Source organism: Notamacropus eugenii, chromosome 5 (genome assembly GCF_028372415.1).
Source record: "Notamacropus eugenii isolate mMacEug1 chromosome 5, mMacEug1.pri_v2, whole genome shotgun sequence".
NCBI lineage: Eukaryota > Metazoa > Chordata > Mammalia > Diprotodontia > Macropodidae > Notamacropus > Notamacropus eugenii.
This window is the reverse complement of record NC_092876.1, coordinates 244,921,775-244,931,771: the sequence shown is the minus strand read 5'-3', so window position 1 is coordinate 244,931,771 and position 9,997 is coordinate 244,921,775. Positions and strand designations below refer to the sequence as shown.

At 35.3% G+C, this 9,997-nt stretch overlaps 1 protein-coding gene across 8 annotated transcripts in view; it reads right to left on the bottom strand.

The window, feature by feature from the left end:
• Positions 1–653: 653 nt before the first annotated feature.
• The window catches only part of UBE2E3 (ubiquitin conjugating enzyme E2 E3), a 102,891-nt gene continuing 93,547 nt past the window's right edge, over positions 654–9,997 (bottom strand). For all 8 annotated transcript variants that reach the window (XM_072612542.1, XM_072612547.1, XM_072612546.1 and 5 more), the window contains exons 4-6: positions 5,831–5,963; positions 2,539–2,686; positions 654–1,292 (exon numbers count right to left, since the gene is read on the bottom strand). In XM_072612542.1, coding sequence (XP_072468643.1) covers positions 1,195–1,292; positions 2,539–2,686; positions 5,831–5,963 — 379 coding nt within the window. In that variant the 3' untranslated portion in view covers positions 654–1,194. The remainder of the gene's footprint in view (positions 1,293–2,538; positions 2,687–5,830; positions 5,964–9,997) is intronic.

The following is a 9,997-nucleotide window of genomic DNA, read 5'->3' as shown; positions in this document are numbered from 1 at the left end:
GCCTAAGAAAGTCATTTCAACTCTTAGAACCTCAGTTTCCCCATCTATAAAATGAAGGACTAGATTGGAGTCATCTGTCACACACTGCAGCTTCATTGCAGCCCACAATACTCCCTAATGAGGCCTGAACAAGATTAAAAAATAATTGGGAAAATTTAACTAAATTAAATAAAAATACTGTAAAAAATTACTAAAATGTTAATTTGTGGTTTTCTAAGTTAATATGCAGCCCCAAAAGATACATATATATAGTTTCGTGGTCTGCTTTTCTATTTGGAGTTTGATACCACTGGATGAAATGATCCCTTAACATCCCTTCCAGCTCTGAAATAATATAATTTATATTATGAGTAACCTGAGTTATCTAAAATATCTCATTTTTTTAGCCCTGCATTAGGACTTTTTATATGATCCAGGGTGGTCCAAAGACTCTCCAGTAATTAATTACAGGTTAAGCTCATTATAACTCAGGGGAGCAAGTTTATACTTTCAATTAGGTTTAATAAAAATTAAATATTTAAGGTTCCACAATTAGCACTTAATAGTGTGCCCAGCATTTTTATCTTGTCCATAAATATACCAGATACATCTACTGTTGATCTATAAATCCCTTCAAAGATTAACTTAGAACATTAAGACAAGGAAACTACACCTCCGGGAACATGTTTATTGTGTTCGAGATGATACATTAGGTGCTCGCTCTCTGAGCTACAAAGGGTAAAAGGAAATCCTTTCATTACAAACTGACAAAGGTAAAAGGTAAAACATTTTCCACAACAGCATGTACCACATAATTGGAAATAGATCTGGGTTTAATACAAATGACATAATTTCTAGTCATCTAACAAGCTACTTTAATAACTTCATACAGATTATGAATTAGGCTAAAATGCACTATAATATTTGGTAGACTTCAGGAACAGTATCCTTAGTACATCACAAAATACATTTTGATATCCCAAAGAAGCAAGACTTGCAAGTAGGCATTTTAAACATAACTATTCTACAGCTACAAAGTTCTACTCATGATAGCATTTACCTTTTTGGGCAGTCTCCCAGTCTTCAAAGGATAAAAGCAGAGAGTAGAATCAGTATAACATATACACAGAAGTCCGTATTGTAAAGGCTATAAAGATTTGCTGCACAGTGTAAAGAGGCCTCCTGCTTCTTCGCACTGAGCAAAAAAGATGCCATTTATGTTGCATATCTCTTGGTCCACTGTCTGGCTATCCTGTCATGTTCTGCTCTGTTGGTCAAATACTGAGTGGCTATGCTCCCAACCAGAGGATCAGCTGTAAAAAGGGAAGAAAATTAGAAAATATTTTATTAAGTCTTTAATGACTTTAATGATCCAGTATACCAGTCTCCCAGAAACGAAAAGGCTGTTTTTTCCAGCAGTTACCTGACAGAATGGCAAGAGAATTTTTTTTCAAAGTCAAAAAAAAAAAATAATGAATGGTTGAAATTGTCATGATTGGCCGATCACTCCCCATAATCCACCCCACCATTTGCAAAATAAATAAACAAGTAAATGAATAAATAGATAAATAAATGAATAAATGAATGAATAAATAAATGGTCTTGCTCATTAAGGAGTTTCTAAGAGAAGGTATCACTAACAGGCCTGTTTCTATTTCTTGTAAGATTAGTGCTGAGATATATTATTAATAACAATGATGCTAACAAAATTTAAAAAATATTTTATATTGATTTTATATTCACCTACAATTAAAGAATACCAGGCATTTCCATCGTTTGAGATGAACATTTATTTTTTGCCATTGTGTATCTCTTATGGTTTAGTAGGTTATCAATTTCAACCACATTAGTTAATATCTTTGATTATTATGATGCAACAAAATCAAATGCAAAATAGCTCAGCTGAAACAAAAATTACCTCAATAGATATATAATTATCTTTAAAAAAAAAAAAACAAAACCAAAAATCAAGTGTGACAGTCAAGTGCATTTATGTATATTACGTATTTTAAACTTTAGGGTTATCCAGAAAGTCCTGACATAATATGGTTTGGCAGTCCATATCAAAATAACCAAATTAGAGATTTCAGAGCTGCAAAGGGTAATTTCTAATTACCTTAGAAATTCTTTAGTCCAATTCCCTCACTAGCAGTAAGTATTTTTATGTGCTGATTCAGCTTAATATACAATTGACTACTTCTACCAAGAAAGAAACTGAAAAACTCTTCCATTCATCTGTAAGTGTCTGACTTAAAGGGCATGGGGATCAATAGAAAAGAGACCCTGCTTTATTCCTCTCAAAAGGGAACAGTGACAGGGCAAAACAAATACCAAAAGATTAAGAGAAAGAGCAGCACTTCAGGATGAAATTGCTTTTTAAAAAAAAAAATACTGGAGAACTAACAACTGAACTAAAAATGAAACTTATACTAATGTTTTCTCATTATTTCTCCTATTCATCAGTAGTTACTTAATTTTCATTCCACATTTGAGATGACTGGGGAAAGACACAGAGTGAAGTGATTTGGATGTATTACTTTATGCTTAGGATTTGCTTACCAGGGTTGCAATCTGTCAAGAGGGAACAAATAGACAGCAAAACCTTTGAAATAGTCAGAGCAGGGCTCCAGTTGTCTTTAAGGATATCCAGACAGATGACTCCCTGACTGTTGATGTTGCAGTGATAAATTCTGGTACGGAAAGTAACCTAAAGGTAGTCAACAGTGAAAATGGAATAAAAATTCATCCTTCATAACAGAAACCTCAAAGTCTCGCTTATCAACAGCAGTAAGAAAGGTGTTATCACAGAGATCATAAAATACCAAGCAGCAGAAAATTCACCTGGGGATCCCCTTTTTGATATAGAGCAATTGGTCTAATATAGTAGAAATATATGGTTTATTTGGTTAATTAGGTCAACATGACTGATTTAAGTAGCCCCTTGTAGATAGCACTTTGAAAGAAATGACAGAGAAAGATTAAATAGAGTCAGGGAGTTGAAAGAGCTTATGTAAAAAGTTGGGAGGGTAAATGGGAGAAACCCAAGATGCTCTGTTTACCTCCACGTGTCTATCCCTTACCGTTTCCTTTTAAACTTCCTCATACTGAACTAAAAAACCATAATGAGAGTGCCAAAGAAGGCAACACAATTTCCTCAATTAACAAAATCTGTCTTACCTAAAAAAATCTGTTATCAGGTAGGTTTTCCAATAGCAAAAAGTATCATCAACTGTGTCAATTCTTGTCACAACAAAAAACTTATCAAAAAGCAATACAGTGGGGTTTGGAGGAGTGGCTCTAGAAATGGCCACTTCAGCTACTCCTCCACTTTCATTTCCCCATCTGTATTCTCTCAGATGGCTACCTCTCGTATTAGACTGATAAGACAGTGCTGAGCAAATACAGCTGCAAAAATGAGGCAAAGGCAGCCTCTATAAGATAAAGAAGCATCCTTTGAAAGTGAGGGTATGAGAAGAGGCAAGCCACAAGAAAGCATAGTAGGACAGGTAAGAGGTAGACCGGTGAGAATATGGATTATTCATGTGCAGAGTATTAAAAATGGACTACAAACAATGATGTAAAAGGAAAGAATCATTAATCTTGGTTTAAGCAAGGCTTTAATATAGCACACATTTAGTAATTTATCAGAGTCCTTCCAGCAACCAATAATCAATTAGTAACTATTAACTGGTGTTCCTGAGGCAGCAAGATGGCTCAATGAATAAAACACTGGGCCTGGAGTAAGGAAAAGTCGAGTTCAAATCTGGCCTCAGATAAAGGTAGCTGTTTGCTTTAATCCACTGGAGACAGAAAAAGCAAGTCCCTCCAGTAACTTTAACAAGAAAACCAATGGACAATACGGTGCACAGGATGATGAAGAGTCCGACATGCCTGAACCACTGAACAACAAGTGTTCCTGAGTGGTAAAAGAGAACGATATTTACATTATTTTTGAGGAAATTCCAATATCTTGCTTGAACTTAGATATGTTTTCAAACTTATTAATGGAGAAAAATGATGCTATCTAATATATAAGAGAACAAGAGAGAAACAAGAATTACATTAAGTTTTCATCAGCCACATCAAACTGTCAGACACCCTCACTTAAAATAACGAGGAATTAATAAAGGGATTACAATGACTTAGTAAAAGTGTGTGGAAAAAAAAACTATTCTTTAAAAAACCAAAAATAATAATAACAAGTAATAAAAAGTGGTAATTAGTGATGATACATAAAATTCACAAAGGGTGAGAGGAAATGGGAAGGTCCTCAGAGACCATCTTGTCCAACCTCCTCATGTTACAGATGAGGAAAGTGAAGCCCAGAAAGGCTGATATCTGCTGTACCACACTGCTCCCCTTTGTTCCTTGATTTGGCACCATAATTTTGGGGGGAGGGAAGGAGAACCCTAAGGGGGATGAAATACAAAGCATTTTTCAAACTCTGAATGCAGGAAATCATTTCTTTCTGAAAAGTATTTTTCTTTCTTACTTGTACGATTTTGTTCAGCAAGAAATTGTTTATTGACCTTTCAACATCAATAACTCAATTTCTACTTGAAGAAACTGAGCATGTAAAAATAAATGTCAATAATCCAGTACACTCACAGGCTTATTTCCTTAAGATCTGGCTTATTTTATACAGTTTAATACATTTATATTGTGGTACTTTTGAAGGCTAATGGGCAGACAAACGAAAGCAGTTACCATTTTAAGGGTTTTCAGCCAATTAAAGATTTTACTCATGTGAGACTATGTTTATTCTATAAGGTTGAATCTTCCAGGCACACTGTGATAGGGATTTGTTAGGATCCCAGGAACTTTGTGAGCAGTTCTCAGTGGTGTTAATTGTATTTTTAGATAGCAGAGATCATTTCTCCCTCTACACTAACCTAATCACAGGCAAAAATAAACTGTATTTGAAAAATAATGAGGAGTACGTACTCTCGCTATAGATATTAAATAGGACAGAATCATGATAAGGAATAAATATTTAAAAGAAATAAATGTTGAGGTACCTGCCTTTATACTATTACCTCTTAACAATGTTACTGACTTTAAATTAGGCTTCTTCACCTAGAGTTGTTAACTTATAAATTATAGATTTAAACCTGGAAGAAACCTCCTATTCTCCAGCCTTTCCATTCTTTGAAGCCTCAGGGACTGTTCATATTTATTTAGGCACCACTCTAAAACTTTTGGCCTCTGGCTTGCCTGTTCTTAGTCTGAAAGTGAGAGAGCTCTGTACATTGGTTAACTAAACTTCATTATGTTTTTCCTTCTACATGAAAATGGTTCAAAGCCATCTTCCCTACCCTTTGTCTACTCAACCCCTAAAATTCAGGTGGAAACTGATTTCACAGACAATGAGGTAGTGTGGCAGTTTTTCCCTATGACAATCTTTTGCTTAAGTAAGATAGAAAACATGCTTATGACTCCATGTATGTATTTGTTCTGAGTTTTCTCATTATTTGGTCTCTCTACTAGATTATAATATTTTTGAAGGCAGGGACCCATTTATCTTTGTATCTTTCTCAGCACCAGGCAGAATGATTTGGTCCTGGTTTGCTGAATGGATGAATAATGAAGAACGCAGTTCTAAGGAATAAATACATGATCTGAGAGGTTTGCCAACTCCTATGTTTCTGTCAGTCATGTCTGCTTCATTCCTCCAAGCCATTTTTAAGCTTCATAAATGCTGGCTGCCTGAGTGATATCCTCAGTTTTTATACTGCTCCCTTAAACTATCATTACATAAAACTCACATAAATCAAATTATTTCATCTATGATATTTTGAAATACCTCTTTTTTTAAGAGGAATGGGCAAATACTAAAAAGACCCTTCCTTACCTTTGGTGGCTTAAATGGATAATCTGATGAAAATGTGATATCCAGAAAAAACACACCACCTTCGTATACAGAACCTGGTGGTCCAAGTATAGTTGATCTCCATTCATAAATGTTATCTCCTTTAGGCCCAGCACTATTAAGAAAGAGAAAAAAAAGTATATCAGTAAACAATATTTTAAATGTGCTCTCACATTTAGGGCAAACTGGCATTGTGGAAGGCTAAAAAAGTTTAGATTACTCTAAAAGAAGTAAATTTGGCATTCTCTGATGCCCCTGTTTCTCAACATCCTTCTATTCAAAATGACTGTAATGCAATCATACTTTTATGTTGTTCATGATGCTTGATAGATGAATACTGATTGAAAAGAATACTGGGGTTAATATAACTGATATCACCGATTGTATCATCCACATTTTCCCAGTGATCTTTAAATTACTCATTATTCTGACTTTCTGAGCATGGGTGCTCAGACACATTATATGTGCAGGTTGTACTGGATTTTGGTATCATGGATCACATAAGAGCTGAAAGGGATTTTGGAGATCAGATTGTCCAACTTCCCCATCTTTCCCAGAGATGTGGAAACTGAGGCTCAGAGAGGTAAAGCAATATGTCCAAGTTCATATAAGTTTACTATAATGTGCTTACTTGATTAAAAATAGGTGATACCAACAATGATACATTAAACCACATTAATAACTACTGGCTCAAAGGCAAAATATCCAAAAAAAAAAATCAGACCAGTATTAAAATCATTGTCTGTATACTGATTGATTTTTAATAAAAATTTAAGATGCAAATTATATCTCTGGTTTGGAAGGGAGGGATAGTACCTATATCGAGATGAGGAAAGGAGGGTGTTGAACATTTTGAGGCACAGCTAACTACAAGTCATATCTTGAGTAACTGGATAGAGGCCAGCTTGAATTTTAAATACTTAAAAAATATTTTCTGTTTTAATTTAATGTCTATATTAACTAACGACAACTTCTTAGTCAATTAGCATCATTAGAAGTTGGGTGTTCTGTACAAGTAAATTTCCCAGATAACTGATACTTACCTATTTAAGGCTCAAGATTTTTTAAAAAATCAAATGACTTAAATTTTGAAGGAAAAAGATCACACACTTTTGAATACAAATTAGTTGGGGTTTTTTTTGACCAAGGGTCTTCATTATGAACACAAATTACAATTACTGTTGTTGTACTGTAAACAGAATGATGCCCTCAAGGACTTCTGAGCTATCTAGGGATTTCTCCCTTGAAAATCCTGGTCTCCTCCAGTTATATTTTTACAATGGCAATTCACTGAATCATAGGAACCATAAGATGGGTTGGTAAAAAAGCCAATTAATTCAATCTCTTCATTTTACAAGTCAGGGAACTAAGGTCCAGGTAGGTTGAGTGACTTACTTAAGATTACACAGAAGTAAATGTCAGAGATGGGATTTGAATTCAGCTTGTAACTTTTCATTACACCACACGGCCTTACTGTATATTCCCTGTGCACCCAAGCTACAATCATGTGCTACTGTTAGCATGTTGGTATTGCAAAACTGATTGGTGATACAGAACTGTATGGTGAAGGACCTAAGTGTGGTTTCACCTTTCCCACAAAATACTGCCTGTAAGTTTTATAGTTTCTGTTCAGTGGCCATTTTTGCTCACTTTTGAGTTCACAGTTATGTTTGAATTGTAAAGGTTGCCAAAAGGAAAGTGGCTTGCTACAGTATAGCAAGCTGTTGACAAGCCTAAATTCTGCCAGGACTACTTTAATGAACACACACACACACACACACACGCGCGCGCGCACACACACGCATGCACGCACACACGCACGCACGCACACGCACATGCACGCACACATGCGCACACACACACACACACACGCTACAGGTTTTAAAAATAATTTGCTCTCCTGGGCAATTAAATGCGCCTCCTTCAAGCTTGACTGCAATATTAATTTACTTAGTACACTCTTTCTTCACTGACAATAAAAAAGCAAGCCATGCTAATTCAGGACGTACAATTATAGGTTTGTTTTGTTTTTTTTAACTGCAAGGATCTCTAAGGGTCTCTAGTCCAAATCACTCCTTTTAGAGAAGAAGGAACTAAGACCCACAGATGTACAGTGATATGCCCAGGGTCTGATCTGTAACAAATAGGCTGGGATTTGAACTCATATGCATGAAATCCAGCACTCCCTCCTATACATCACAGTGGTGGAATTGTGAACTCAACTTTGCTTACAAAACTATCAATACGGCCTAATGCCAACAGCAGGGTAGATGAATGAGAAAAAAATCATTAATTAGCATCCCCTTTATAGTTCCATTATTTGTTTGAAATCAAGTTATTCTGTGAATGGAATATCATTATTCTTTCATTTCTTTCCTTCTCTCTGCCAAATATGATGCTTATCAGTCTTTTCAGTTCTACTTATATCTTCTTTACTGATGTAACTAATAATAAAAAAAACAACAGGCAGGTAAATAAAGTGTCAAAAACAGTAACGAACTTGGAAATTTTCAGTGAACAGCTGCTCTTACTGTTGAACAATGACATTACTTGAAACGCTAACAGCAGGGCTACCAATGTCTTAGCATAATCCATTTTCTCATTGCCTGAATACCGATTGAGTAATTACTCTTTGCCAGGGATCATAAACACTATTCACTTCTAATACTAACTACCACAAAGAAATTTTAAGCATTAAATTGATTGGAAGAAGCAGTGAGGAAGTGGAAGACTAGCTTTTTCTAAGTGAAGGCCTGTATTTAAAATCCCAAATCACTTACTAGTTGTGAGATCTTGGGCAAGGTACAACATTTCCGTGGCTCTCTTACTTACAACTCACAATAAGGTTCTGATGATCATCAAACGAGATAATAGCTGCAAAATATTCTTTAAATTGCCACGTTATGTAAAAATCAGCTATCATCATTATTAATTCTTCCAATGAAGACAATTGATTTTTCTCCCTCCTGACTTCCTATCTTACCATCTTTTTTGGTGTGTTCAGCCAAATGTCAAGGTTATCCAGAGACTGTTTTGTTTTTCTCCTCATGAAAAATAAACTCATAAAAATTGGGTAGGTAGATATACTAATGTACTATTTGTGGTATTTTGAACTGGTCTAGTCACTCTGAAAAGCATTTTGGAACTATGCCCAACACCACTAAACTGTATATCCATTTACCCAGCAATCCACTACTACCTATATACTCCAAAAATATCAAAGAGATAGGTATGAAAATATATCAGCTCCTTTGTATTATCAAAACAACTGGACATAATGGAGGTGACCATTTATTAGGAAATAGTTAAAAATATTGTTATATGAATGTAATAAAATAGCACTGTGCCATAAGAAATGATGAAGTAAATGGTTTTGATGAAATGGATCTGGAATGACCTACATGAACTGATGTGAACAGTGATTAGAACCAAGAGAACCACTGATGTACAGTAACAACATTATATTTAAAAAAAAAACCCCAAAACCAAAACTTTGAAAACTCTGATCAATATAGGCCACAATTCCAGAGGACCAAAGATATCCTGAAAAGGAGGTAATAGGACTCAATTTAGAATGAGAAATGTGTTTTTGAACACAGCTAATGAATAATCTTTTTTAATAATTATTTTGTTTTCAGCGTTCTATAATCACCTCCATATATCTTAGATTCTTTTCCCCTTTCTGCCCCCCTCTTTTCCCCCTCCCTCCCTGAGACAGCGTGCAATCTTATATAGCTTCTACACATACATTCATCCTAGTCATGTTGAAGAAATCAATTAAAATGAATGGGAGAAACCATAAAACAAAACATAACACAAGAGAAAATGGTCTGCTTCATTCTGTGATCCACTTCCATGGTTCTTTTTCTGGATGTGGAAGGCATTTTGCCTCAAAAGTCCAGTAGGAATTTTTAGGTCCTTGCATTGCTATGAAGGACTACCAGAAAAATTCCTTACACACTGTGGTTGTTGCTGTGTTCAAGGTTCTCCTGGTTCTGCTCCTTTCACTCGGCATCAGTTCATATAGGTCCTTCCAGGCCTCTCTGAAGTCTTCCTGTTTGTCATTTCTTATAGCCCAATAGCATTCCCTTACATTTACATACTACAACTTGTTCAGCCTTTCCCCAATTGATGAGTATCCCCTTGATT